This window comes from Dermacentor andersoni, chromosome 4 (assembly GCF_023375885.2).
Source record: "Dermacentor andersoni chromosome 4, qqDerAnde1_hic_scaffold, whole genome shotgun sequence".
NCBI lineage: Eukaryota > Metazoa > Arthropoda > Arachnida > Ixodida > Ixodidae > Dermacentor > Dermacentor andersoni.
The window spans coordinates 158,895,824-158,919,428 of NC_092817.1; the positions used below are offsets into that span (position 1 = coordinate 158,895,824).

Consider the following 23,605-nt stretch of genomic DNA (forward strand, 5'->3'; position numbering starts at 1 on the left):
AGTTAACCAGGCCCAGCTACGTGCTGCATGCAACTGCTATATGCAAATCGATGAGCAAAACGAGAACAAGGTGAAAGCGGGAGCCAACGTTTCGACAAGTGGATTTGTCTTTTTCAAGGCGACATACGCCTTCCTCGCCACAGTATATATAGGTAGGGTTCTTCTAAAGGGGACAGTGGGTAAGGCGGGTGGGTGCGGCAACGAGCGAAGGTGTGTTAGTGGCGAGGGTTTAGAATTGAGAATAAGTAAGTGCTGTGCACACAGCCGGTGAAACAGCCGTCTGTTAGCCACGTGTCAACGGCCGTGTGTCGGACCCGGCGTGTTTAGTTGCTTAGTTTTATATATTTTTGTTTTCTTCCTTTCTTGCGGTGTATTTTTCCTTTTATTTATTTATTCCATTTCAGTACGTTCTGTTATATTTTTTTTCACGAGCACCGGTTTCTGCCGCTACTTCTATTATATTTTTCGGAGACACGATGTCCCATGACCACCAGCGAAACAGGTAATAGAGGGGTGCTGTGCACGCCGTTGACACGCCGGCTGACACACGGTCGTTGACACGTGAGTGACAGGCGGCCGTTTCACTAGCCTTGTGCACAGCACTCCTTTATTCTCAATTTTACACCGTCGCCGCTAACAAACCTTCGCTCGTTGCCGCACCCACCCGCCTTACGCCCTCTCCCCTTTAGAAGAACCCTACCTCTAATAACGAGTGTCACCAAACGGGTGGTGGACCCTTTATCATTGCATCCCTGTACTCGCCAATTTTCCCGGGTGATATCGGTAACCTTTCCGTAAGGGGCTAACGCTGTTCGAACTTCGTCGTCGTGAACGAAATGCAACAGCTAATGAAGTTTCAGTCTGATGCCTTGGTTGCACGGATCATAAACGACGCAGGGTTGGTCCTTCACGTTGAAAGCTTCTGCCGCTAGCATCTTTTTCTTCGAAGCTTCATCACGGAAGGTCACCGCCCATACATGGTTCCCTTGGAAGGCGCCAAGGGCCACCACTTCCGCCAGCAGTGCAAGACGCGCGAGTGCATCTCGAAAGTCCTCGACCCGATACGGCCTGGTTTTAACGACCGCGCGCAAAAATACCGTGCACAAAACTGATGTACCTGTAGGCAGATGGGGCAAAACAACTTGATAATCCGGGTAAGGCTTATCCGTACACACCTGGTGCCACGGCCAAGGGCCGATGTAACAGCCCCTACGGAGCAACGCATTCCGCGTCCGTTCACCGCGGTGACCGGAATCACTGAACCACCGACGCGAAGTTGCTTATTCCCATACACCAGTTTGGATCGTTCCGCTTCATCCGACAGCTTCTTTTCAAGAAGAAACTGCGTCGGCCGGGAATCGAACCCGGGCCACCCGCGTGGCAGGCGAGTATTCTACCACTGAACCACCGACGCGAAGTTGCCGACTACTAAACACCAGTTTGGATCGTTCCGCTTCATCGGACCGCTCTTTTCAAAAAGAAACTGCGTCGGCCGGGAATCGAACCCGGGCCACCCGCGTGGCAGGCGAGTATTCTACCACTGAACCACCGACGCGAAGTTGCTGACTACTAAACACCAGTTTGGATCGTTCCGCTTCATCGGACCGCTCTTTTCAAAAAGAAACTGCCTCCGCGGGAATCGAACCCGGGCCACCCGCGTGGCAGGCGAGTATTCTACCACTGAACCACCGACGCGAAGTTGCTGACTACTAAACACCAGTTTGGATCGTTCCGCTTCATCGGACCGCTCTTTTCAAAAAGAAACTGCGTCGGCCGGGAAACGAACCCGGGCGACCCGCGTGGGAGGCGAGTATTCTACCACTGAACCACCGACGCGAAGTTGCTGACTACTAAACACCAGTTTGGATCGTTCCGCTTCATCGGACCGCTCTTTTCAAAAAGGAACTGCGTCGGCCGGGAATCGAACCCGGGCGACCCGCGTGGGAGGCGAGTATTCTACCACTGAACCACCGACGCGAAGTTGCTGACTACTGAACACCAGTTTGGATCGTTCCGCTTCATCGGACCGCTCTTTTCAAAAAGAAACTGCGTCGGCCGGGAATCGAACCCGGGCGACCCGCGTGGGAGGCGAGTATTCTACCACTGAACCACCGACGCGAAGTTGCTGACTACTAAACACCAGTTTGGATCGTTCCGCTTCATCGGACCGCTCTTTTCAAAAAGAAACTGTGTCGGCCGGGAATCGAACCCGGGCGACCCGCGTGGGAGGCGAGTATTCTACCACGGAACCACCGACGCGAAGTTGCTGACTACTAAACACCAGTTTGGATCGTTCCGCTTCATCGGACCGCTCTTTTCAAAAAGAAACTGCGTCGGCCGGGAATCGAACCCGGGCCACCCGCGTGGCAGGCGAGTATTCTACCACTGAACCACCGACGCGAAGTTGCTGACTACTAAACACCAGTTTGGATCGTTCCGCTTCATCGGACCGCTCTTTTCAAAAAGAAACTGCGTCGGCCGGGAAACGAACCCGGGCGACCCGCGTGGGAGGCGAGTATTCTACCACTGAACCACCGACGCGAAGTTGCTGACTACTAAACACCAGTTTGGATCGTTCCGCTTCATCGGACCGCTCTTTTCAAAAAGAAACTGCGTCGGCCGGGAATCGAACCCGGGCCACCCGCGTGGCAGGCGAGTATTCTACCACGGAACCACCGACGCGAAGTTGCTGACTGCTAAACACCAGTTTGGATCGTTCCGCTTCATCGGACCGCTCTTTTCAAAAAGAAACTGCGTCGGCCGGGAATCGAACCCGGGCGACCCGCGTGGGAGGCGAGTATTCTACCACTGAACCACCGACGCGAAGTTGCTGACTACTAAACACCAGTTTGGATCGTTCCGCTTCATCGGACCGCTCTATTCAAAAAGAAACTGCGTCGGCCGGGAAACGAACCCGGGCGACCCGCGTGGGAGGCGAGTATTCTACCACTGAACCACCGACGCGAAGTTGCTGACTACTAAACACCAGTTTGGATCGTTCCGCTTCATCGGACCGCTCTTTTTAAAAAGAAACTGCGTCGGCCGGGAATCGAACCCGGGCCACCCGCGTGGCAGGCGAGTATTCTACCACTGAACCACCGACGCGAAGTTGCCGACTACTAAACACCAGTTTGGATCGTTCCGCTTCATCGGACCGCTCTTTTCAAAAAGAAACTGCGTCGGCCGGGAATCGAACCCGGGCCACCCGCGTGGCAGGCGAGTATTCTACCACTGAACCACCGACGCGAAGTTGCTGACTACTAAACACCAGTTTGGATCGTTCCGCTTCATCGGACCGCTCTTTTCAAAAAGAAACTGCCTCCGCGGGAATCGAACCCGGGCCACCCGCGTGGCAGGCGAGTATTCTACCACTGAACCACCGACGCGAAGTTGCTGACTACTAAACACCAGTTTGGATCGTTCCGCTTCATCGGACCGCTCTTTTCAAAAAGAAACTGCGTCGGCCGGGAAACGAACCCGGGCGACCCGCGTGGGAGGCGAGTATTCTACCACTGAACCACCGACGCGAAGTTGCTGACTACTAAACACCAGTTTGGATCGTTCCGCTTCATCGGACCGCTCTTTTCAAAAAGGAACTGCGTCGGCCGGGAATCGAACCCGGGCGACCCGCGTGGGAGGCGAGTATTCTACCACTGAACCACCGACGCGAAGTTGCTGACTACTGAACACCAGTTTGGATCGTTCCGCTTCATCGGACCGCTCTTTTCAAAAAGAAACTGCGTCGGCCGGGAATCGAACCCGGGCGACCCGCGTGGGAGGCGAGTATTCTACCACTGAACCACCGACGCGAAGTTGCTGACTACTAAACACCAGTTTGGATCGTTCCGCTTCATCGGACCGCTCTTTTCAAAAAGAAACTGCGTCGGCCGGGAATCGAACCCGGGCGACCCGCGTGGGAGGCGAGTATTCTACCACGGAACCACCGACGCGAAGTTGCTGACTACTAAACACCAGTTTGGATCGTTCCGCTTCATCGGACCGCTCTTTTCAAAAAGAAACTGCGTCGGCCGGGAATCGAACCCGGGCCACCCGCGTGGCAGGCGAGTATTCTACCACTGAACCACCGACGCGAAGTTGCTGACTACTAAACACCAGTTTGGATCGTTCCGCTTCATCGGACCGCTCTTTTCAAAAAGAAACTGCGTCGGCCGGGAAACGAACCCGGGCGACCCGCGTGGGAGGCGAGTATTCTACCACTGAACCACCGACGCGAAGTTGCTGACTACTAAACACCAGTTTGGATCGTTCCGCTTCATCGGACCGCTCTTTTCAAAAAGAAACTGCGTCGGCCGGGAATCGAACCCGGGCCACCCGCGTGGCAGGCGAGTATTCTACCACGGAACCACCGACGCGAAGTTGCTGACTGCTAAACACCAGTTTGGATCGTTCCGCTTCATCGGACCGCTCTTTTCAAAAAGAAACTGCGTCGGCCGGGAATCGAACCCGGGCCACCCGCGTGGCAGGCGAGTATTCTACCACTGAACCACCGACGCGAAGTTGCTGACTACTAAACACCAGTTTGGATCGTTCCGCTTCATCGGACCGCTCTTTTCAAAAAGAAACTGCGTCGGCCGGGAAACGAACCCGGGCGACCCGCGTGGGAGGCGAGTATTCTACCACTGAACCACCGACGCGAAGTTGCTGACTACTAAACACCAGTTTGGATCGTTCCGCTTCATCGGACCGCTCTTTTCAAAAAGAAACTGCGTCGGCCGGGAATCGAACCCGGGCGACCCGCGTGGGAGGCGAGTATTCTACCACTGAACCACCGACGCGAAGTTGCTGACTACTAAACACCAGTTTGGATCGTTCCGCTTCATCGGACCGCTCTTTTCAAAAAGAAACTGCGTCGGCCGGGAATCGAACCCTGGCGACCCGCGTGGGAGGCGAGTATTCTACCACTGAACCACCGACGCGAAGTTGCTGACTACTAAACACCAGTTTGGATCGTTCCGCTTCATCGGACCGCTCTTTTCAAAAAGAAACTGCGTCGGCCGGGAATCGAACCCGGGCGACCCGCGTGGGAGGCGAGTATTCTACCACTGAACCACCGACGCGAAGTTGCTGACTACTAAACAGCAGTTTGGATCGTTCGGCTTCATCGGACCGCTCTTTTCAAAAAGAAACTGCGTCGGCCGGGAATCGAACCCGGGCCACCCGCGTGGCAGGCGAGTATTCTACCACTGAACCACCGACGCGAAGTAGCTGACTACTAAACACCAGTTTGGATCGTTCCGCTTCATCGGACCGCTCTTTTCAAAATGAAACTGCGTCGGCCGGGAATCGAACCCGGGCGACCCGCGTGGGAGGCGAGTATTCTACCACTGAACCACCGACGCGAAGTTGCTGACTTCTAAACACCAGTTTGGATCGTTCCGCTTCATCGGACCGCTCTATTCAAAAAGAAACTGCGTCGGCCGGGAAACGAACCCAGGCGACCCGCGTGGGAGGCGAGTATTCTACCACTGAACCACCGACGCGAAGTTGCTGACTTCTAAACACCAGTTTGGATCGTTCCGCTTCATCGGACCGCTCTTTTCAAAAAGAAACTGCGTCGGCCGGGAATCGAACCCGGGCCACCCGCGTGGCAGGCGAGTATTCTACCACTGAACCACCGACGCGAAGTTGCCGACTACTAAACCCCAGTTTGGATCGTTCCGCTTCATCGGACCGCTCTTTTCAAAAAGAAACTGCGTCGGCCGGGAATCGAACCCGGGCCACCCGCGTGGCAGGCGAGTATTCTACCACTGAACCACCGACGCGAAGTTGCTGACTACTAAACACCAGTTTGGATCGTTCCGCTTCATCGGACCGCTCTTTTCAAAAAGAAACTGCGTCGGCCGGGAATCGAACCCGGGCCACCCGCGTGGCAGGCGAGTATTCTACCACTGAACCACCGACGCGTTTTTTTTTTTTTTTTTTTTCTTTATTGCCAATCCTCGACATGTCACCACAACACACATTCCTTAAATGATATACACAGAAACGAAAGAAAAAGACAAAAAGGAAATAATGAATACAAAAACGGAACAAGAAACAGTAATATACACATTCGTTGCCGTCCGCTACTGTGGCATGACATTGTCGTATTAAAATTCCTTGAGCGCTGTCAGGGGTTCAACCCTCGGCAGCCACTCAGGAACAGGCTGTTGCAACTTCTGCACTTCTACATATTTTTGCATACATTCTCGAAAGTATAAACGCGCCGGTCGGGCATCCGGGTCACAATGGTAGCCCGCCATTCTTGCGCGCCATAAACAGTGGAGGCCTGTTAGCATGATAAGGTCGTACGGGAATCCTTCGTCATCATTAACTGCCAGAAACCTGATTCCGTGTGGATCTATCGGTAACTCCTTTTTCAAAGTCCTTTGCAACACGTCCCAGAAGAAAACCCCCTCCCAACAGTGGATGAAGACATGATCTATGCTTTCCGGTTTTTTACAAATGAGGCAGTGGGTTCCCCACGGCATGTAGAACCCACGTTGTTCCAGGAAAATTTTAACAGATAAGGTACCGGTATGTAATTTAAAGAAGAAAGATTTCGTGGCTGGTTGAACTGGCATCATCTTCACCCTTTTCAAGACGTCTAGGCCTGGGCCTCCACTGTACACGGCTCTGTACATGGGTACAAGCAATACACTATCACACAAATCACGGTATAACTTTTTCCGTTTTGCATTCCACAAATATTCACTTGAAAAACGAACACGCAAAAAAGAAACACTATCAACTATTTCCCGAAAGAACCCACGGACAGATCCTGGCATTATTTCGGTACCTACTACAAACTCGGGAAGTGATCTTGAAAGCCTCATTTGGATCACCGTGCGCAGAAATGGGTCGTTTGTATCTCGAAAGAAGAAGAATCTATTCACCAGTTGACGCAAGAAAAGGTGCGCCAACCCCAGACCACCATCCTTCACGCGTCGGAAGAGATTATCTCGGCTGCATCGCTCCCAGCTCGATGCCCACACGAATACAGCGAACACGCGGTGCAGTTTCTGCACATTAATCCGAGAGCACTGTAGGACCTGCATCACGTACCAGATCTTTGTCACGAGAAACGTGTTGCACGCTGTAGCTCGCGCGAACATGGACAAGTGAACGGCGTTCCATCGGTCGGCTTTTTCTTTTACTTCTTTTGTTCGCTCCTTCCAGTATTCGCTACTGTCCTTGTAGGCATCAAGGGGTGCGCCAAGGTACTTAACTGGCGTCGTGACCCAGGTTACGTTGGAAAAGTGGTCTGGTGTGGACGCCCATTCCCCGTGCCAAAACCCCAAACATTTCTGCCAGTTCACGAAGCTATTAGTGGCATTACCAAACTGTCTGACGATACTCACTGCGTTCAATACACTTTGCGTATCTTTACAACATACAGCCACATCGTCAGCATATGCCAATAACTTCACCTCTGCTGCTTGGAGGCAAAATCCCTTAATGTATTCATTTTCAATGATGGCCTGACATAGCGTTTCTATGTAAACACAAAACAGGAGTGGGCTGAGTGGACAACCCTGGCGAACGGAGCGCTTCACGTTAATGGGGGCCCCCAGCATTTGATTAATTATAAGTCTCGTATAGCAACTCCGGTACGCCATGGTCACCCCCTCAGTGATTATGTGGCCAAAATTAACATGTTGAAGGATGGTGAGCAATATCTCGTGAGAAACACAGTCAAATGCTTTCTCCAAGTCTAGCTGGAGGATCGCAACTGCCTCACACATGGCATCACAACACTCCAGCACACACTTCAACTTATGAATGTTAGTAAAGATGGTTCTTCCGCGAATTCCACACGTCTGGTGTGGGCCGACTACATCCTTAATGACTGACTGCATACGCCGTGCCAACACCTTCATCAATATTTTGTAGTCGCAATTAGTAAGCGCAATGGGTCTGTATGATGAAAGTTGCTTGAGCTTTTCGGTGTCTTCTGTTTTCGGTATTAGTACGGTATGGGACTGGCCAAAGGATGGTGGAAGTATTTTCAGTTCGTATGCTTCGTTGTAAACGGCGGTTAAGATATGAGCTAGGTGGCCTTTAAAAGATTTGTACCAGGCGGCACAAAGACCGTCTGGACCTGGCGACTTGCCAGGATTCAGGTCTTCGATGGCCTTCATCACTTCATGTTCTGTTAATGGTCGTTCTAAGGTTTCTTTAACTTCAGACGACAGCTGTGGCATTCGTTGCAAAAATAAATTATTGAAATCGTGCATGTTGACAGGCCTGAATGCAAAAAGTTTTTTGTAATGCTCAAGGAACGCATGCCCTATGTTATTGTTATCGGTTAATACCACCCCTTCATATTCAATGGCCTCAATCTGCTTACGTCTGGAATGTTTTTTTTCTAGTCCCATCGCTCTTTTCGTTGGCGTTTCCCCGCATGTTAGTCTTTCTGCTCTAGCACGCACGAGTGCGCCTCGATAGCGTTCTTCGTCGAACACTTCGAGCTTTTTCTTAACAGCGCGCATATCGTCTTGATAAGCGCCCGGTTGCTTGCATTCCAGCGTCGCCAATTTTGCCAGCAATGTTTTTAAATCCTTTTCACTGGCCTTTTCTTCATAACGCAGTACGCTACTTCTTTCAATTGCTTTCATTTTGATGGTTTGCTTCAACAACTCCCATTCCTCGCCAAACTTTATAGAACTATCCGTTGCAAAAGAATTCAGAGCAGCCACTACCTTTTCATTAAAAGTTTCATCTCGTAGCAGCTCAGAATTCATTTTCCACAGTTCCCAAACGAATTTGTTTCGTTCTTTCTTGCTGCCTACCCTGCATTTTACCAGGCAGTGATCCGAGAATGATATGGCCGTAACTGCATAGCACTGGCATTTTTCTACCAAATCGTATGATAGATAGATCCGGTCTAATCGTGCGTGACTTGTGCCCTGAAAGTGAGTGTACATCACGTCTCGGTCAGCCCGAAAACACTCAGCGACATCTTCTAATTCGAACTCATGTATAATTTGTGCGAGGATATCGCTGCTTTTGTCATAAACTACGCGTCGCGTAGACCTATCCTCAGCATTCAATACGCAGTTGAAATCCCCTACACAGGCTATTGTTTTTTGCACAGAGAAGTGATGCTTTAGGTTCAAAAAGAAAGTTGCCCTCTCTTGCACTGTATTAGGTGCATAAATGCACAACACGCGCCATTTGACATCGCAATAACTGAAATCACAAACGACAAGTCGACCGGAAGTGCACGAGAAGTAACCGTCAATAACCAGTCCTGGAAGCTTCCTCACGAACAACACACATCCCGCCGAAGTCCCTAAGGCGTGGCTCACTACCGTATAGTAGTTGTACGTGAACCTTTGCACCATGCTCCCGGTCTCCTCCTCGCCGTCTACCTTGGTTTCTTGCACGGCTAAAACGTCGAGGTCGTGGTCCACTAGTAGTCTGTAAACCTGACTCTGTTTCTTTTTGGCGGCCAGACCTCGAACGTTTAGCGTGCCGAGGCTAAGCGACGGGTTGGTAGCCATTACTGATTTAAACGGGAGGGGAGAAGGCCCGGAGCATGGTGCTCACCTTAACGTCTAGCTGACCGCTAGACGCCTCCGTGGCCGTCCGGTGGCCGTCGTCCGAGTTCGTCTTTGGTCAGCTTCGGGGTGAGCCTGCGGTCAGCCTCCAAGTTCGGCTTAGGCTTGATGGTGGAGCGCCTTCCGGGTAGCGTCTTAGCGGGTGGTGGCTCGGAGTCACCGCCGGCCTTTCCGTCGACTTTCTCCTCGTGCTGCAGGGATCTCTTGACCGGTGCCGAGACGGATTCGACGCGGGCGCTAGCATGGGTCGCGTTGTCGTCCGCCTCTGCCTGCGTTGCATCCGTAGCTCGCTGGTGGCTCTCATTTTCTTGCGGGGCCGTCTGCACGCTCTCGACTGTAGCTGCTGGTTCCTTAGGGGGAGGGATATTATTCCTTCCTGCTTCGGCCTGCTTGGTCGTCGCGCTCGTTTCTGCCGCCACGTTGCTGTTTCCAGCACCCTTGGCCGCTTCCTCCGCCTCGGTCACGTCCATCATATGTTCTGATGCCGACGGCTCGCTCTGCGCCAAGCCCGCGGCTACTGCGTAAGAGCGTACACAGTCCGCGTCGTTGTGTCCAAAAAGCCTGCACCGGGAACAACGGGGAACCTTGCATTCTCGTCGAACGTGGCCAGAGCCCCGGCAGCGTAGGCACTGCATGGGGCGACCTGGGGCTACCACCAGCGCAAGCTCGCCGGCGACGCGGATCTGGTGGGGCAGGTCGTCAACTTTCATTCCGGCTTTCAGCTGCAGCAGCACTGCTCGGGTCGTCGAGCCCTTGTCGGAAACGCCATCCACTCGCCAGCGCTCCCGGGTCACTTCCGTCACTTTGCCGAAGGAGGCCAGCGCGGTCTTGACGTCTTCGTCGTCCACCCCATGCAGAAGCCAGTGGATACGAAGCTTCACCTGTTGTTCCTTGGGGTCGATGACCAGGCAGCGACGCCCCTTCACCTGTAGCTCCTTCAGGGCAGCCAGCTTTTCAGCAGCCTCGGCTGTCTTCATCGTCACCGCCCATACATGGTTGATTTGGTATGCTCCAAGGGCGACGACGCCAGAGAGCATACCAACAGCTTGAAGCGCGTCCCGGAAATCTTCCACACGGAACGGGCGAACACGAGCGTCGCCGTGCAAAAAAACTGTATTTAAAACAATGCGTCCTGTAGGTAGCCGAGGCAAAATAATCTGGAAGTCCTTATCTTCCTCCGTCGAAAGCCTGTTGCCGCGGCTAACAGCCGCATATGCCGCTCCATTGGAGCCCATGATCCTACGATCCGTTTAGCTCGGGAGCCGGAAGCAGAATGAACCACCGACGCGTAGTTGCTGACTACTAAACACCAGTTTGGATCGTTCCGCTTCATCGGACCGCTCTTTTCAAAAAGAAACTGCGTCGGCCGGGAAACGAACCCGGGCGACCCGCGTGGGAGGCGAGTATTCTACCACTGAACCACCGACGCGAAGTTGCTGACTACTAAACACCAGTTTGGATCGTTCCGCTTCATCGGACCGCTCTTTTCAAAAAGAAACTGCGTCGGCCGGGAATCGAACCCGGGCGACCCGCGTGGGAGGCGAGTATTCTACCACTGAACCACCGACGCGAAGTTGCTGACTACTAAACACCAGTTTGGATCGTTCCGCTTCATCGGACCGCTCTTTTCAAAAAGAAACTGCGTCGGCCGGGAATCGAACCCGGGCGACCCGCGTGGGAGGCGAGCATTCTACCACTGAACCACCGACGCGAAGTTGCTGACTACTAAACACCAGTTTGGATCGTTCCGCTTCATCGGACCGCTCTTTTCAGAAAGAAACTGCGTCGGCCGGGAATCGAACCCGGGCCACCCGGTGGCAGGCGAGTATTCTACCACTGAACCACCGTCGCTTTTTTTTTTTTTCTTTATTGCCGACTTCGACGTACTCAATCAAGGTTTACAAAGATAAAACGTGTGGACCACACTTTGGCCAACACGGTATTAAAATCTTTTTAACAACGCTAATTCATCAAATAAGGAGATCCATTGTGGTGGATCAGGCAGCGCTTTGAACGCATCTCTTACACACACAACACTCTCAATGAAGTTTTCCCGAGCCGATCGACCAACAATGTCTCCGTTTTGAAATTGCAATCTAGTTTTCCACATAGCGTGGAGGCTCAGGATCATAATAAGGTCATACGGGACGTCCTCGGCGTTATCAAACGGTAAGAAGCGTATTCCATATGGGTCCAGGGGTAACTGTTTTTTCAATGTTCTCTGCAGAACATCCCTGTGAAAGATGGCGTCCCAGCAATCTAAGAATGCATGTTCTATTGTTTCCGGTTTTTTACATAATAAGCAGTCGGTGCTCCAGGGGATGAAAATACCCTTCTCATGAAGCCAGGTCTTAACGGGAAGTGTGTTTGTGTGCAATTTGAAGAAAAAAGATTTAGCTGACGGCCGTATTGGCATTTTTTTCACCCTCTTTAAAACGTCTTGTCCTGGGCCTCCACGTTGCGGAGAACGGTACAAAGGTGGAGGGAACATCGCGTCCACGAGATCTCTGTATAGTTTTTTCTTGGTAACGGTAGACAGGTATTGCTGTGAAAAACGTACGTTCAACATCTTATATGAACATACCACTTCACGTAGGTAACCAGTCACTGCTCCTGGCATATTATGAACAGTCGAAACAATGAATCCTGGAAGTTGTCTACACAGCCGTACCTGTATCACTGTCCGGAGAAAAGGATCGTTTTGATCCCGTAAAAACACAAAGCGTGAGACGACTTGTCGCAGAAACAAATGAGCGAAACCAAGCCCACCTTTCTTGACCGGGAGGAACAAGTTCATTCGACTCATCCTCTCCCAGGTGGAGGCCCAAATGAAAATGGCGAAAACACGGTGAACTTTTTGTACGCTTACCCTCGCAGCACACAACACATTCATAACGTACCATATCTTAGAAACTAAAAAAAGGTTGCAAACAGTGGCTCTAGAAAACATTGACAATTGTTTTCCTCTCCACCCGTCAGCCTTTTCCTTTGCTTTCGACACTTGATCTAGCCAGTACGATTCAGGTTCACGGTAATTTCCGAGAGGCACACCCAAGTATTGGGTTGGTAACGTCGACCACTTCAGTCGATAAAAGGTCTCCGGCGTGTCTTCCCAACTACCATGCCAGAAGCCGTAACTCTTATCCCAGTTTATCTGGGCTGCAGTTGAGTCACAAAATTTTTCAACCACAGTCGTTGCCTCCTTAATGCTCGCTTTGGTTGTGCAGAAAATCGCGATATCTTCGGCATATGCCAAAATTTTAACGTGTGCTGCCTGCAGCCGATAGCCTGCTATGCGCTCGTTATTTCTGATCGCCAAACAGAGTGGTTCGAGATAAGCAGCAAATAGAAGGGGCGACAGCGGGCATCCTTGCCGCACCGACGAGAGCACGGGAAAGCTATCGGTGAGCTCCCCATTAACAATGATGCGCGTTAAGCATTCTCTGTACGCCATCATGACGCCTTCCGTTATGACTTTGCCAACGTTCGCATGTTCCAGCATGGAGAACAAAGCCTTGTGCGAGACGAGGTCGAAAGCCTTTGCCAAATCGATCTGCATCATCGCGACGTGATCGCCAATCACATCGCAGCACTCAAGCACACTTCGAGCCGTGTGTACATTCGTTGCAATGCTGCGGCCTTTAATGCCACAAGTCTGGTGCGGCCCTACCAATGTCTTAATTACACTTTGCAGTCGTTTGGCCAAAGCTTTCGTGAATATTTTATAGTCGACATTGGCTAGAGTTATCGGACGATATGACCTTGGCAACAAAAGTTTTTCCTCGTCATCACTCTTCGGAATTAGCACGATATGCGAGGTTGTGAATGACAAGGGCAATCTTTTTCGCTCATACGCTTCGCTGATAACTTCGTGAAGAACAGGGGCCAATGCAGACTTGAAGGTTTTATAGAAAGTGGCCCCCAAGCCATCTGGCCCAGGTGCTTTACCGATGGTTAACTCGTCTATTGCGCACTCTATCTCACTCAGGCTAATTGGCAGTTCCAGCCGTGTCCTGACTTCTTCATCGAGCTTTGGCATCAGCGAGAGAAATTCATTCTGGTAGTTGCATTTAGGATTCCGCGGATGAGCTAAAATATCTTTAAAGTGATCGGCGATCCCTTGCTTGATGTCATTTTTGTCGGATGTAATGTGATTGCCTTTAGCTAGCTGGCGGATTTCTTTCCGACAAGCGTACTTTTTCTCGTCTGATAAAGCTCGTTTCGTTGGAGTTTCTCCCGCCCACAACTTCTCAGACCTTGATCTCACAAGTGCTGCTCTGTATTTTTCTGTATCTATCTTTTCTAGTTCAGTTCTCACTTCCTTTAATTCGTTAACATACACACCAGGCTCGACACTTTCCATGCTAATAAAAAATTGCAGTTGCTGGCGAAGCTTTGTTTCTGCTTGTTTCAGGTTGTGTCGAATGACACTGCTTCTTTCAATGGCCATTGTTTTTACTTTCTGTTTAAATTCTTCCCATTGAATGGCAAAGCTTAATGGCTTGGCTGAAGTCAGGTTTTCTAGTTCCTTCGCTACAGCATCGACAAAAGGATCGTCATTTAACAACTGCGCATTCATTTTCCAGAGATCCCAGTTAAAGGGCCGTTTGCTCTGTCCTTTCCCGAACGTGGCAGTTACCAAGCAGTGATCACTGTATGCTACAGCTTGCACATCATATTCGCAACATAAGGGCACTAGTTCGGCTGACACGTATAATCTATCTAATCGAGCGTGGCTGTCACGTTGGAAGTGGGTAAAACGCGGGCGAGTACCGCTGGCAAAAACACTACCCACATCTTCCAGGTCATAATCATGCACCACTGCGTTAAGAAATTCGGCACTCTTATCACGAATGCGTGAACATTTTGCTCGGTCTTCAGCATAGCAAACACAGTTAAAATCACCCAGCAGTATTACGACCTTGGAACAGTTTACGTACGCTTCAAGACGCTCAAAGAAAGATCGACGGTCAGTTTCAATATTCGGCGCATAGATACAAATAGCACGGTAATCCACATCCTCAGAACAGAAATCAGCCACTAAGAGGCGCCCAGTTTCACACGAAAACACTGACTGCATACAAATGCCAAAATTATTTCTTAGGAATATAGCGCAGCCGCCTGATCCACCAACCGCATGACAAACGCACACGTCAAAGTGCGCTCTAAAATTGGACACCATTCTGTCGGTTAGCTCTTGGCTCTCAATTTTCGTTTCTTGGATTCCTACTATATGTAAGTCATTATCCAAGAGGAGTCGACTTAGCTGACATTGCCGTCTTCTTGCACTGAGCCCTCGTACATTTAACGTTGCTACACGTAGCATTCCTTCGAAATTAACCGCCATGACTACACGGTAGAATGGTGCCCATCACAATTACACAAGTATGAGCGCTCATGAAGGTGCGCCTGCAACCACGTGGAATGCCTCTAAAGGAGACGCCGCTCGACCTTCCGGAAAGGGCACTCAAGTGCAACTTGGGCCCCCCTTCCAGGCAAGGTTCTGAAAAACTAGCGCTCAGGATGACGGCCATTGCACTCACCAACCCCCCAACCCCACTCGAATTAGACAGCACGGAATTACGGAGGCGGTTTACCCGCCTGCCGTGGATCGACCGTAACGTTCGGCCGAAGCTTCAAGGTCGACCTCCTTATACCTGTTGCTTTGGGCGGTGGCTCGTCGCCGCCGCTGCCGTCCTGTTTCGCCGTCCGGCTAACGGTCTGGTTGTGGGGCCGTTTTCCCGTCGGTTGGGTAGATGGGCCTGTGAGGGTGTCCATGCCTTCAGGTTCAACGAGGGAGGAGGTCACCTCCGCATCAGGTGGGGTTTTCTCTTCAGCATTCGGCATGGCCGCGGTGCCCTCTGCAGTCGCTTGTTGGTGTCCTGTGAAGACAGCCTGAGCGACTTGTTTCTCCTCCTGTTCAAGCCCCACCGCCGGCTTTGCCACGACGTCAGCTGCTTCACCCGCCGCGGTCGACGTGTCCTCCATGTCCGCCTCGTCCATGAGTAGGGCGGAGTTGTCCTCATTGCCCACGGGTCCGGTGACGCTAGCGTACGTGCGCTCGCACTGGCTGTCCTCATGACCGAAGCGTCGGCAGGCACCACACCGTGGAATGCGGCACTCGCGACGAATGTGGCCCGTGCCGCGGCAGCGTAGGCAGAGAGGAGCTCTGCCCGGCACAACCACGAGAGCCAGTTCCCCGGCGACGCTCACCTGATGCGGAAGGTCGTCGAGCTTTACGCCCGGCTTCAACTTCAGCGTAACCAGCCTTGTTGTTGAGTTCTTATCAGTCACGCCGTGAACCCGCCAGCGCTCGCGGACTACGTCGGTGACCTTTCCAAACGGCGCGAAGGCAAAACGTACGTCCTCGTCAGGAACGCTGGGCAGCAGCCAATGCACTTTCAGGCGTACGTCCTGGTTGGCGGGGTCGATGACGAGACACCGGCCCTTCTTGACCTGCAGCTCTCCAACGCTGACGATCTTTTTCACCGCGTCGCTGTCCTTGAAGGTCACGGCCCACACATGGCTCATACGGTAGGCCCCGAGAGCAGCCACTTCCGGCAGGAGCGATAACTGGGCGAGCGCGTCGCGAAAATCTTCCACCCGGTATGGGCGGGCCCTGATATCACAGTGTAGAAAAACGGTATTCAAAACAAAACGCCCTGTTGGCAGACTAGGCAAAACAACTTGATACTCGTCGTCCGAGGCAGAAATCCTGGTACCGCGGCCCGTCTGGGCCGCTGAAGCCGCTCCTACGGAGCCCATGATTTACACGTCCGTCACGCTCGGTGGCCGGAAGTGGAATGCCACTGAACCACCGTCGCGAAGTTGCTGACTACTAAACACCAGTTTGGATCGTTCCGCTTCATCGGACCGCTCTTTTCAAAAAGTAACTGCGTCGGCCGGGAATCGAACCCGGGCCACCCGCGTGGCAGGCGAGTATTCTACCACTGAACCACCGACGCGAAGTTGCTGACTACTAAACACCAGTTTGGATCGTTCCGCTTCATCGGACCGCTCTTTTCAAAAAGAAACTGCGTCGGCCGGGAATCGAACCCGGGCGACCCGCGTGGGAGGCGAGTATTCTACCACTGAACCACCGACGCGAAGTTGCTGACTACTAAACACCAGTTTGGATCGTTCCGCTTCATCGGACCGCTCTTTTCAAAATGAAACTGCGTCGGCCGGGAATCGAACCCGGGCGACCCGCGTGGGAGGCGAGTATTCTACCACTGAACCACCGACGCGAAGTTGCTGACTACTAAACACCAGTTTGGATCGTTCCGCTTCATCGGACCGCTCTTTTCAAAAAGAAACTGCGTCGGCCGGGAATCGAACCCGGGCCACCCGCGTGGCAGGCGAGTATTCTGCCACTGAACCACCAACTTTTTTTTTTATTTATTACCGGTTTTTTCGCAGAACGTGCAGTTTCCACACATTACAGTATCACAATTGCAATAAAAACAAAAAGGAAAGAAAAGAGTCACACCGTACAACAAAGCCGTCTGTCCCTATTGGACAGGCGTTGTCAACTTAAAATTCCTTCATGGCTGTCAGAGGTTCTAGCCTCCACAGCCATTCCGGAACACATTGTTGCATTTTCTGTATTTCTATGAATCGCGACATACATTCTCTGAAATAATCGCGAGCGGGCCTAGCGTCAGGATCACAATAGTACCCTGCCATACGAGCCCGCCATATACAGTGGAGAGCGTTTAACATAATGAAATCATATGGAACCCCGTCATCATCCTTAATTGTCAGATACCTTATCCCTTGGGGGTCCACCGGTAACTCTTTTTTCAGGGTTCGCTTTAAGACGTCCCAGAAAAAGAAGCCCTCCCAACATTCCAAAAAAACGTGATCTATGGTTTCCTGCTTTTTGCAGATCAAGCAATGCGTTCCCCATGGTACGATACAACCTCGCTCTTCCATGAAAGTCTTCACTGAGAGCGTACCGGTGTGAAGCTTAAAAAAAAACGTTTTTACCCCTGGTGGCACCTCCATGTGTTTTACGCGTTTAAGTACATCAAGTCCTGGCCCTCCACTGTAAATGGCTCTGTATAACGGCACTGGGAAAACAATGTCGCACACATCTTTATACAATCTTTTCCTTTTAACATCGCAAAGGTAATCCATTGAAAATCGAACAGAAAGAAATCTTACGCTGTCGGCCACTTCCTTAAAGAAGCCACGAAGTGATCCGGTAACGCATGCCGTACTAACGACATGTGCCGGCAAAGCACCGCTCAACCTGAGCTGGCATACTGTGCGCAGAAAAGGATGGCGCACATCGCGAAAAAACAAGAATCGGTTGACTAGTTGTCTAACAAAAAGATGAACCAAACCCACACCCCCGTCTTTCACTCTTCTAAACAAATTTGTTCGGCTGCACCTTTCCCATGTTGACCCCCAGATAAATACAGCAAACACTCTGTGCAGCCTTTGCACATTTGTTCTCGAGCAATACAACGCCTGCATGACATAATATAACTTCGTGACAAAAAACATATTACAGACTGTCGCCCTTGCAAAAATAGACAGCTTCACATCCTTCCATCTGTCCGCCTTTTCTTTCATTTCATCGGCTTGGCTCCTCCAATATTCATCGCTACTATTGTAGCTATTGAGAGGAACGCCCAGATACCTCGTCGGCGTTTTGACCCAGTTGAGGTTCGCGAAGTTGTCCGGTGCAGACTCCCATTTCCCGTGCCACAGGCCTAGGGATTTGCCCCAATTTATTCTACTACCCGTGACATCACAGAAATGTTTCACTGCCGATACTGTTTCCGTTACACTTGGTCTGTCTGTGCAACACACTGCAATGTCATCTGCATATGCGAGCAGCTTCACCTCTGTCGCTGCTAATCTGAAACCACGTATTTTGTCATTTCCGTTAATTACTACACACATTGCTTCTATGTATATGGCAAATAACAGCGGACTGAGGGGACAGCCTTGGCGTACTGAACGCATGATGTTAATGGGGGCCCCCAGAGACTTATTGACAATTAATCTTGTTGTGCAATTTTGGTACGCCAAGGCCACGCCCTCCCTGATGATGGAACCGACATTAACATGATCCAAGATGGCAAACAAAATAACATGAGCGACACAATCGAACGCTTTCTCCAAATCGAGCTGAAGAACTGCAACGCCACCATCGGTGACGTCACAGCACTCGAGCACGCTCCGCATCTGATGGATGTTCGAAAAAATGGACCGTCCCTTGATGCCGCAAGTTTGGTGGTCTCCGACAATTTCCTTGATGACGCCTTGAAGTCTCGCAGCTAAAATCTTCATAAAGATCTTGTAATCAATGTTTGTTAGTGATATCGGTCTATAGGATGACACGAATCTGAGTTTGTCTGTTTGATCACTCTTAGGGATTAGTATTGTGTGCGCTTTTCCAAAAGATGGGGGCAATAATTTCTTCTCGTACGCGTCATTGAATACGTCTGCTAACAATGGGGCCAGTTCACTTTTGAAAGCCTTATATAACCCCGCACAGAGTCCATCAGGCCCAGGCGACTTGCCCGAGTTCAAATCGCCGATTGCCTTTTCAACTTCGTTCTCGGTAATGTTGCCTTCCAATCGTTCTTTAGCGTCATCTCCCAGTCTCGGCATCCGCTGAAGAAAATCGGCTTTGAAACTCTCTACATTCGCTGCCTTAAATGCAAAGAGCGACTGGTAGTACTGACAGAAGGCGCGTCCTATGCTTTCGTTGTCGTCAACAAGAACCCCGTTCATTAAAATCTTATCCACATGGTTTCGCCGTCCGTGCGCCTTCTCGAGTCCAAGCGCCCTTTTTGTGGGCGTCTCCCCCGCCGCTAATACATCTGCTCGTGCTCGCACGATGGCACCTTGATAACGTTCTTTATCGAACTGTTCAAGCTTTTCCTTGACGCTCCGCACATCGTCTTTGTACAGACCAGGCTCTCTGCACTCCAGCGTTATCAGCTGCTGAAGTAGTGTTCGCAAAGCCTTTTCTTTATATTCCCTCTCAAATTTGAGGCAGCTTGACCTTTCTAAGGCTTTCATTTTAACTTTTTCTTTGAAACATTCCCACTTTTCAGCTATTGTTTCAGCTTCATCTTTGCGTATTTCATCAATGGCATTCCGTACTGCCTTTACAAAAGATTCATCATTTAATAACGAGGCATTCATTTTCCACATCTCCCAATTAAACGCATGTTTCCGTTTCCCTATACCGACATTACATATTACGAGACAGTGATCTGAGAACGATACGGGTACTACAGAATAACCGTGGCATCTTGGAATTGTATCCAGCGAAATGTAGATTCGGTCCAACCGCGCATGGCTACTGCCCTGAAAACGTGTAAATGTCACGTCACGCCCCCCTTCCAGACAATCAAAAACGTCATCTAGTTCATTTTCACTAATTAGTTTTGACAAGACTTCACTGCTTCTGTCACGCACACCGGCATTATTGGCTCTGTCACTAGCGCTCATTACACAATTGAAGTCTCCTAAGAGCATAACGCGCTTATCGCATCGAACATACTGCGAAAGGTTCAAAAAGAAACGGGCACGCTCTTCTACTGAATTGGGCGCATATACGCATATGACACGGTACTGAAACTCGCACAAAACAATATCGCAAAAAACAATCCTTCCAGATTGACAAGAAAAGGTACTTTGAATCTGCAGTCCAGGCAGTTTCTTCACAAAAAGAATGCACCCCCCAGCCGTGCCTAACGCATGGCTTACCACCGCAAAATACCTAGACGTGAAACGGCGCACCATGCTCCCGGTCTCCTCCTCCCCGTCAACCTTAGTTTCCTGGACGGCTAGTACGTCGACGTCGTGGTCAGTGACCAACCGTAGGACTTGACTTTGCCTACGACTAGCCGCCAACCCTCTCACGTTTAAAGTGGCAATATTAAGGGACGGTATCTGAGCCATGTTGAGCTAAAGAGAAAAGTAGGCCCGGAGCATGGTGCTTACCGTTCACGACTAGCCCTCGGCTAGCCGCCTCCGGGACCTCCCGGTTTCCCGGCGTTGTTTGTGGGCGGCACTTTGTCCGCAGGCTTTCTCTCAGGTGGGACATTCGGCTTTGGTTTTAAGCTCGTGCGCCTCCCAAGAGGTGTCTTTGTCGGCGGCCCTTCGCTGGTGCTGGTCGCGCCGTCGTTGCGGTCCTTAGTCTGGTCATGGGGGCGCTTGACTGGCGCACCAAGAGTCGAAGTCCGGTCGCCGTCGAGGACGGCCTCCTCCTGCTGCATTGCTATCGCATCGTTGTCGGGCGGGTCCTCACTACTGCTCCGCGTAGGCTGGCCCTCAGCGGTCGCGCCCTGCACCGTCCCACTCGGCATCACGGTAGTCTCAGCCACCCTGCTGTCTACGGCCAAACTCGTTGTTCCACTGGCTGTCGCTGTCGGGACCGTGTCTAGAGTTCCTTTAGCAGCGTCCTCCGCCTCGGCCCCGTCCATGACGTGCTCTGCCGCAACGTCACAAGTTACTGGGCCTGTTACGGTGGCATAAGATCTTACGCAGTCAGCGTCGACGTGGCCGAAACGTCTGCATAGAGAACAGCGGGGGACTCTGCACTCACGGCGGACGTGTCCCGTGCCGTGGCAGCGCAGGCACTGCATTGGTCGACCGGGCACGACGACCAAGGCCAACTCTCCGCCGACGCGGATCTGATGGGGCAGATCCTCCACTTTCACGCCGCTTTTCAATTTCAAAATGACGGTCCTGGTAGTTGAGGTCTTCGCTCCCATGCCTTCGACGCGCCACCGCTCCCGGCTCACCTCCTCCACCTTGCCGAAAGCCGCGAATGCCGTCCGGACGTCCTCGTCGGCAACACCGTACAGCAGCCAGTGAAGCCTTAGCTTCACCTGTTGATCCTGCGGGTCAACGATGACGCACCGTCGTCCCTTCACTTGGAGTTCCTTGAGGTCCAGAAGCCTTTTTGTGGCACTCCCATCACTGAAGGTCACTGCCCAGACGTGGTTGATCTGGTACGCCCCTATGCATACCACATCAGGCAGCAAGCCCGTCGGCAGAAGGGCGTCCCGGAAATCTTCCACCTTGTACGGTCTCGCACGTACATCACCGTGCAAAAAGACGGTATTAATCACCAATTGACCTTTGGGCAGTTGCGGCAAAATAAAGGCATAATCCTTGTCGTCGTTTAGCCTGTTTCCGCGGCCTAAAGTGGCCGCTGTCGCTGCTCCACTGGAGCCCATGACTCTGCTGACCGCTCAGCTCGGCTGCCGGAAGCAGAATGACCACTGAACCACCAACGCGAAGTTGCTGACTACTAAACACCAGTTTGGATCGTTCCGCTTCATCGGACCGCTCTATTCAAAAAGAAACTGCGTCGGCCGGGAAACGAACCCGGGCGACCCGCGTGGGAGGCGAGTATTCTACCACTGAACCACCGACGCGAAGTTGCTGACTACTAAACACCAGTTTGGATCGTTCCGCTTCATCGGACCGCTCTTTTTAAAAAGAAACTGCGTCGGCCGGGAATCGAACCCGGGCCTCCCGCGTGGCAGGCGAGTATTCTACCACTGAACCACCGACGCGAAGTTGCCGACTACTAAACACCAGTTTGGATCGTTCCGCTTCATCGGACCGCTCTTTTCAAAAAGAAACTGCGTCGGCCGGGAATCGAACCCGGGCCACCCGCGTGGCAGGCGAGTATTCTACCACTGAACCACCGACGCGAAGTTGCTGACTACTAAACACCAGTTTGGATCGTTCCGCTTCATCGGACCGCTCTTTTCAAAAAGAAACTGCGCCGGCCGGGAATCGAACCCGGGCGACCCGCGTGGGAGGCGAGTATTCTACCACTGAACCACCGACGCGAAGTTGCTGACTACTAAACACCAGTTTGGATCGTTCCGCTTCATCGGACCGCTCTTTTCAAAAAGAAACTGCGTCGGCCGGGAATCGAACCCGGGCGACCCGCGTGGGAGGCGAGTATTCTACCACTGAACCACCGACGCGAAGTTGCTGACTACTAAACACCAGTTTGGATCGTTCCGCTTCATCGGACCGCTCTTTTCAAAAAGAAACTGCGTCGGCCGGGAATCGAACCCGGGCGACCCGCGTGGGAGGCGAGTATTCTACCACTGAACCACCGACGCGAAGTTGCTGACTACTAAACACCAGTTTGGATCGTTCCGCTTCATCGGACCGCTCTTTTCAAAAAGAAACTGCGTCGGCCGGGAATCGAACCCGGGCGACCCGTGTGGGAGGCGAGTATTCTACCACTGAACCACCGACGCGAAGTTGCTGACTACTAAACACCAGTTTGGATCGTTCCGCTTCATCGGACCGCTCTTTTCAAAAAGAAACTGCGTCGGCCGGGAATCGAACCCGGGCCACCCGCGTGGCAGGCGAGTATTCTACCACTGAACCACCGACGCGAAGTTGCTGACTACTAAACACCAGTTTGGATCGTTCCGCTTCATCGGACCGCTCTTTTCAAAAAGAAACTGCGTCGGCCGGGAATCGAACCCGGGCCACCCGCGTGGCAGGCGAGTATTCTACCACTGAACCACCGACGCGAAGTTGCTGACTACTAAACACCAGTTTGGATCGTTCCGCTTCATCGGACCGCTCTTTTCAAAAAGAAACTGCGTCGGCCGGGAAACGAACCCGGGCGACCCGCGTGGGAGGCGAGTATTCTACCACTGAACCACCGACGCGAAGTTGCTGACTACTAAACACCAGTTTGGATCGTTCCGCTTCATCGGACCGCTCTTTTCAAAACGAAACTGCGTCGGCCGGGAATCGAACCCGGGCGACCCGCGTGGGAGGCGAGTATTCTACCACTGAACCACCGACGCGAAGTTGCTGACTACTAAACACCAGTTTGGATCGTTCCGCTTCATCGGACCGCTCTTTTCAAAAAGAAACTGCGTCGGCCGGGAATCGAACCCGGGCGACCCGCGTGGGAGGCGAGTATTCTACCACTGAACCACCGACGCTTTTTTTTTTTTTTTCTTTATTGCCTGCTTAGACATTAACACACAAAAAAAAAATTCATATACACAGTGCACCCACAT

The 23,605-nt window shown here is 51.8% G+C and overlaps 1 protein-coding gene and 50 non-coding genes across 51 annotated transcripts; all 51 read right to left on the minus strand.

The window, feature by feature from the left end:
* Positions 1-1,343: 1,343 nt before the first annotated feature.
* TRNAG-GCC (transfer RNA glycine (anticodon GCC)) lies at positions 1,344-1,414 on the minus strand. The gene has a single exon. It is a non-coding gene; the product is annotated as a tRNA-Gly (tRNA).
* A 70-nt stretch (positions 1,415-1,484) lies between these two features.
* Positions 1,485-1,555, minus strand: TRNAG-GCC (transfer RNA glycine (anticodon GCC)). The gene has a single exon. It is a non-coding gene; the product is annotated as a tRNA-Gly (tRNA).
* A 210-nt stretch (positions 1,556-1,765) lies between these two features.
* On the minus strand, positions 1,766-1,836 carry TRNAG-CCC (transfer RNA glycine (anticodon CCC)). Its single transcript has one exon. It is a non-coding gene; the product is annotated as a tRNA-Gly (tRNA).
* A 70-nt stretch (positions 1,837-1,906) lies between these two features.
* Positions 1,907-1,977, minus strand: TRNAG-CCC (transfer RNA glycine (anticodon CCC)). Its single transcript has one exon. It is a non-coding gene; the product is annotated as a tRNA-Gly (tRNA).
* Positions 1,978-2,047: 70 nt separating this feature from the next.
* TRNAG-CCC (transfer RNA glycine (anticodon CCC)) lies at positions 2,048-2,118 on the minus strand. The gene has a single exon. It is a non-coding gene; the product is annotated as a tRNA-Gly (tRNA).
* Positions 2,119-2,188: 70 nt separating this feature from the next.
* On the minus strand, positions 2,189-2,259 carry TRNAG-CCC (transfer RNA glycine (anticodon CCC)). The gene has a single exon. It is a non-coding gene; the product is annotated as a tRNA-Gly (tRNA).
* A 70-nt stretch (positions 2,260-2,329) lies between these two features.
* TRNAG-GCC (transfer RNA glycine (anticodon GCC)) lies at positions 2,330-2,400 on the minus strand. The gene has a single exon. It is a non-coding gene; the product is annotated as a tRNA-Gly (tRNA).
* A 70-nt stretch (positions 2,401-2,470) lies between these two features.
* On the minus strand, positions 2,471-2,541 carry TRNAG-CCC (transfer RNA glycine (anticodon CCC)). The gene has a single exon. It is a non-coding gene; the product is annotated as a tRNA-Gly (tRNA).
* Positions 2,542-2,611: 70 nt separating this feature from the next.
* TRNAG-GCC (transfer RNA glycine (anticodon GCC)) lies at positions 2,612-2,682 on the minus strand. Its single transcript has one exon. It is a non-coding gene; the product is annotated as a tRNA-Gly (tRNA).
* A 70-nt stretch (positions 2,683-2,752) lies between these two features.
* Positions 2,753-2,823, minus strand: TRNAG-CCC (transfer RNA glycine (anticodon CCC)). Its single transcript has one exon. It is a non-coding gene; the product is annotated as a tRNA-Gly (tRNA).
* A 70-nt stretch (positions 2,824-2,893) lies between these two features.
* TRNAG-CCC (transfer RNA glycine (anticodon CCC)) lies at positions 2,894-2,964 on the minus strand. The gene has a single exon. It is a non-coding gene; the product is annotated as a tRNA-Gly (tRNA).
* A 70-nt stretch (positions 2,965-3,034) lies between these two features.
* Positions 3,035-3,105, minus strand: TRNAG-GCC (transfer RNA glycine (anticodon GCC)). The gene has a single exon. It is a non-coding gene; the product is annotated as a tRNA-Gly (tRNA).
* Positions 3,106-3,175: 70 nt separating this feature from the next.
* Positions 3,176-3,246, minus strand: TRNAG-GCC (transfer RNA glycine (anticodon GCC)). The gene has a single exon. It is a non-coding gene; the product is annotated as a tRNA-Gly (tRNA).
* Positions 3,247-3,456: 210 nt separating this feature from the next.
* Positions 3,457-3,527, minus strand: TRNAG-CCC (transfer RNA glycine (anticodon CCC)). The gene has a single exon. It is a non-coding gene; the product is annotated as a tRNA-Gly (tRNA).
* A 70-nt stretch (positions 3,528-3,597) lies between these two features.
* TRNAG-CCC (transfer RNA glycine (anticodon CCC)) lies at positions 3,598-3,668 on the minus strand. The gene has a single exon. It is a non-coding gene; the product is annotated as a tRNA-Gly (tRNA).
* A 70-nt stretch (positions 3,669-3,738) lies between these two features.
* TRNAG-CCC (transfer RNA glycine (anticodon CCC)) lies at positions 3,739-3,809 on the minus strand. The gene has a single exon. It is a non-coding gene; the product is annotated as a tRNA-Gly (tRNA).
* A 70-nt stretch (positions 3,810-3,879) lies between these two features.
* TRNAG-CCC (transfer RNA glycine (anticodon CCC)) lies at positions 3,880-3,950 on the minus strand. The gene has a single exon. It is a non-coding gene; the product is annotated as a tRNA-Gly (tRNA).
* A 70-nt stretch (positions 3,951-4,020) lies between these two features.
* Positions 4,021-4,091, minus strand: TRNAG-GCC (transfer RNA glycine (anticodon GCC)). The gene has a single exon. It is a non-coding gene; the product is annotated as a tRNA-Gly (tRNA).
* A 70-nt stretch (positions 4,092-4,161) lies between these two features.
* Positions 4,162-4,232, minus strand: TRNAG-CCC (transfer RNA glycine (anticodon CCC)). The gene has a single exon. It is a non-coding gene; the product is annotated as a tRNA-Gly (tRNA).
* Positions 4,233-4,302: 70 nt separating this feature from the next.
* On the minus strand, positions 4,303-4,373 carry TRNAG-GCC (transfer RNA glycine (anticodon GCC)). The gene has a single exon. It is a non-coding gene; the product is annotated as a tRNA-Gly (tRNA).
* A 70-nt stretch (positions 4,374-4,443) lies between these two features.
* On the minus strand, positions 4,444-4,514 carry TRNAG-GCC (transfer RNA glycine (anticodon GCC)). Its single transcript has one exon. It is a non-coding gene; the product is annotated as a tRNA-Gly (tRNA).
* A 70-nt stretch (positions 4,515-4,584) lies between these two features.
* On the minus strand, positions 4,585-4,655 carry TRNAG-CCC (transfer RNA glycine (anticodon CCC)). Its single transcript has one exon. It is a non-coding gene; the product is annotated as a tRNA-Gly (tRNA).
* Positions 4,656-4,725: 70 nt separating this feature from the next.
* TRNAG-CCC (transfer RNA glycine (anticodon CCC)) lies at positions 4,726-4,796 on the minus strand. The gene has a single exon. It is a non-coding gene; the product is annotated as a tRNA-Gly (tRNA).
* A 70-nt stretch (positions 4,797-4,866) lies between these two features.
* TRNAG-CCC (transfer RNA glycine (anticodon CCC)) lies at positions 4,867-4,937 on the minus strand. Its single transcript has one exon. It is a non-coding gene; the product is annotated as a tRNA-Gly (tRNA).
* Positions 4,938-5,007: 70 nt separating this feature from the next.
* TRNAG-CCC (transfer RNA glycine (anticodon CCC)) lies at positions 5,008-5,078 on the minus strand. The gene has a single exon. It is a non-coding gene; the product is annotated as a tRNA-Gly (tRNA).
* A 70-nt stretch (positions 5,079-5,148) lies between these two features.
* On the minus strand, positions 5,149-5,219 carry TRNAG-GCC (transfer RNA glycine (anticodon GCC)). The gene has a single exon. It is a non-coding gene; the product is annotated as a tRNA-Gly (tRNA).
* Positions 5,220-5,289: 70 nt separating this feature from the next.
* On the minus strand, positions 5,290-5,360 carry TRNAG-CCC (transfer RNA glycine (anticodon CCC)). Its single transcript has one exon. It is a non-coding gene; the product is annotated as a tRNA-Gly (tRNA).
* A 70-nt stretch (positions 5,361-5,430) lies between these two features.
* On the minus strand, positions 5,431-5,501 carry TRNAG-CCC (transfer RNA glycine (anticodon CCC)). Its single transcript has one exon. It is a non-coding gene; the product is annotated as a tRNA-Gly (tRNA).
* A 70-nt stretch (positions 5,502-5,571) lies between these two features.
* TRNAG-GCC (transfer RNA glycine (anticodon GCC)) lies at positions 5,572-5,642 on the minus strand. The gene has a single exon. It is a non-coding gene; the product is annotated as a tRNA-Gly (tRNA).
* A 70-nt stretch (positions 5,643-5,712) lies between these two features.
* On the minus strand, positions 5,713-5,783 carry TRNAG-GCC (transfer RNA glycine (anticodon GCC)). The gene has a single exon. It is a non-coding gene; the product is annotated as a tRNA-Gly (tRNA).
* A 70-nt stretch (positions 5,784-5,853) lies between these two features.
* On the minus strand, positions 5,854-5,924 carry TRNAG-GCC (transfer RNA glycine (anticodon GCC)). The gene has a single exon. It is a non-coding gene; the product is annotated as a tRNA-Gly (tRNA).
* Positions 5,925-10,921: 4,997 nt separating this feature from the next.
* TRNAG-CCC (transfer RNA glycine (anticodon CCC)) lies at positions 10,922-10,992 on the minus strand. The gene has a single exon. It is a non-coding gene; the product is annotated as a tRNA-Gly (tRNA).
* Positions 10,993-11,062: 70 nt separating this feature from the next.
* TRNAG-CCC (transfer RNA glycine (anticodon GCC)) lies at positions 11,063-11,133 on the minus strand. The gene has a single exon. It is a non-coding gene; the product is annotated as a tRNA-Gly (tRNA).
* Positions 11,134-11,203: 70 nt separating this feature from the next.
* Positions 11,204-11,274, minus strand: TRNAG-CCC (transfer RNA glycine (anticodon CCC)). The gene has a single exon. It is a non-coding gene; the product is annotated as a tRNA-Gly (tRNA).
* Positions 11,275-15,143: 3,869 nt separating this feature from the next.
* On the minus strand, positions 15,144-16,360 carry LOC126516341 (uncharacterized). Its single transcript, XM_050166506.3, has one exon. It carries the CDS (start codon positions 16,326-16,328, stop codon positions 15,144-15,146), a length of 1,185 nt encoding a protein of 394 aa, XP_050022463.2. The 5' UTR covers positions 16,329-16,360.
* Positions 16,361-16,457: 97 nt separating this feature from the next.
* Positions 16,458-16,528, minus strand: TRNAG-GCC (transfer RNA glycine (anticodon GCC)). The gene has a single exon. It is a non-coding gene; the product is annotated as a tRNA-Gly (tRNA).
* A 70-nt stretch (positions 16,529-16,598) lies between these two features.
* TRNAG-CCC (transfer RNA glycine (anticodon GCC)) lies at positions 16,599-16,669 on the minus strand. Its single transcript has one exon. It is a non-coding gene; the product is annotated as a tRNA-Gly (tRNA).
* Positions 16,670-16,739: 70 nt separating this feature from the next.
* Positions 16,740-16,810, minus strand: TRNAG-CCC (transfer RNA glycine (anticodon GCC)). The gene has a single exon. It is a non-coding gene; the product is annotated as a tRNA-Gly (tRNA).
* Positions 16,811-16,880: 70 nt separating this feature from the next.
* On the minus strand, positions 16,881-16,951 carry TRNAG-GCC (transfer RNA glycine (anticodon GCC)). The gene has a single exon. It is a non-coding gene; the product is annotated as a tRNA-Gly (tRNA).
* A 4,954-nt stretch (positions 16,952-21,905) lies between these two features.
* Positions 21,906-21,976, minus strand: TRNAG-CCC (transfer RNA glycine (anticodon CCC)). Its single transcript has one exon. It is a non-coding gene; the product is annotated as a tRNA-Gly (tRNA).
* A 70-nt stretch (positions 21,977-22,046) lies between these two features.
* On the minus strand, positions 22,047-22,117 carry TRNAG-GCC (transfer RNA glycine (anticodon GCC)). The gene has a single exon. It is a non-coding gene; the product is annotated as a tRNA-Gly (tRNA).
* A 70-nt stretch (positions 22,118-22,187) lies between these two features.
* On the minus strand, positions 22,188-22,258 carry TRNAG-GCC (transfer RNA glycine (anticodon GCC)). The gene has a single exon. It is a non-coding gene; the product is annotated as a tRNA-Gly (tRNA).
* A 70-nt stretch (positions 22,259-22,328) lies between these two features.
* On the minus strand, positions 22,329-22,399 carry TRNAG-CCC (transfer RNA glycine (anticodon CCC)). The gene has a single exon. It is a non-coding gene; the product is annotated as a tRNA-Gly (tRNA).
* Positions 22,400-22,469: 70 nt separating this feature from the next.
* TRNAG-CCC (transfer RNA glycine (anticodon CCC)) lies at positions 22,470-22,540 on the minus strand. Its single transcript has one exon. It is a non-coding gene; the product is annotated as a tRNA-Gly (tRNA).
* Positions 22,541-22,610: 70 nt separating this feature from the next.
* Positions 22,611-22,681, minus strand: TRNAG-CCC (transfer RNA glycine (anticodon CCC)). Its single transcript has one exon. It is a non-coding gene; the product is annotated as a tRNA-Gly (tRNA).
* Positions 22,682-22,751: 70 nt separating this feature from the next.
* Positions 22,752-22,822, minus strand: TRNAG-CCC (transfer RNA glycine (anticodon CCC)). The gene has a single exon. It is a non-coding gene; the product is annotated as a tRNA-Gly (tRNA).
* A 70-nt stretch (positions 22,823-22,892) lies between these two features.
* On the minus strand, positions 22,893-22,963 carry TRNAG-GCC (transfer RNA glycine (anticodon GCC)). The gene has a single exon. It is a non-coding gene; the product is annotated as a tRNA-Gly (tRNA).
* A 70-nt stretch (positions 22,964-23,033) lies between these two features.
* TRNAG-GCC (transfer RNA glycine (anticodon GCC)) lies at positions 23,034-23,104 on the minus strand. Its single transcript has one exon. It is a non-coding gene; the product is annotated as a tRNA-Gly (tRNA).
* Positions 23,105-23,174: 70 nt separating this feature from the next.
* On the minus strand, positions 23,175-23,245 carry TRNAG-CCC (transfer RNA glycine (anticodon CCC)). The gene has a single exon. It is a non-coding gene; the product is annotated as a tRNA-Gly (tRNA).
* Positions 23,246-23,315: 70 nt separating this feature from the next.
* TRNAG-CCC (transfer RNA glycine (anticodon CCC)) lies at positions 23,316-23,386 on the minus strand. The gene has a single exon. It is a non-coding gene; the product is annotated as a tRNA-Gly (tRNA).
* A 70-nt stretch (positions 23,387-23,456) lies between these two features.
* TRNAG-CCC (transfer RNA glycine (anticodon CCC)) lies at positions 23,457-23,527 on the minus strand. Its single transcript has one exon. It is a non-coding gene; the product is annotated as a tRNA-Gly (tRNA).
* Between the last annotated feature and the right edge of the window lie 78 nt (positions 23,528-23,605).

What these genes read in the sequence shown, in the direction of transcription:
- LOC126516341 (XM_050166506.3), bottom strand. Translation starts at nt 16,328, where the DNA reads ATGGGCTCCGTAGGAGCGGCTTCAGCGGCCCAGACGGGCCGCGGTACC.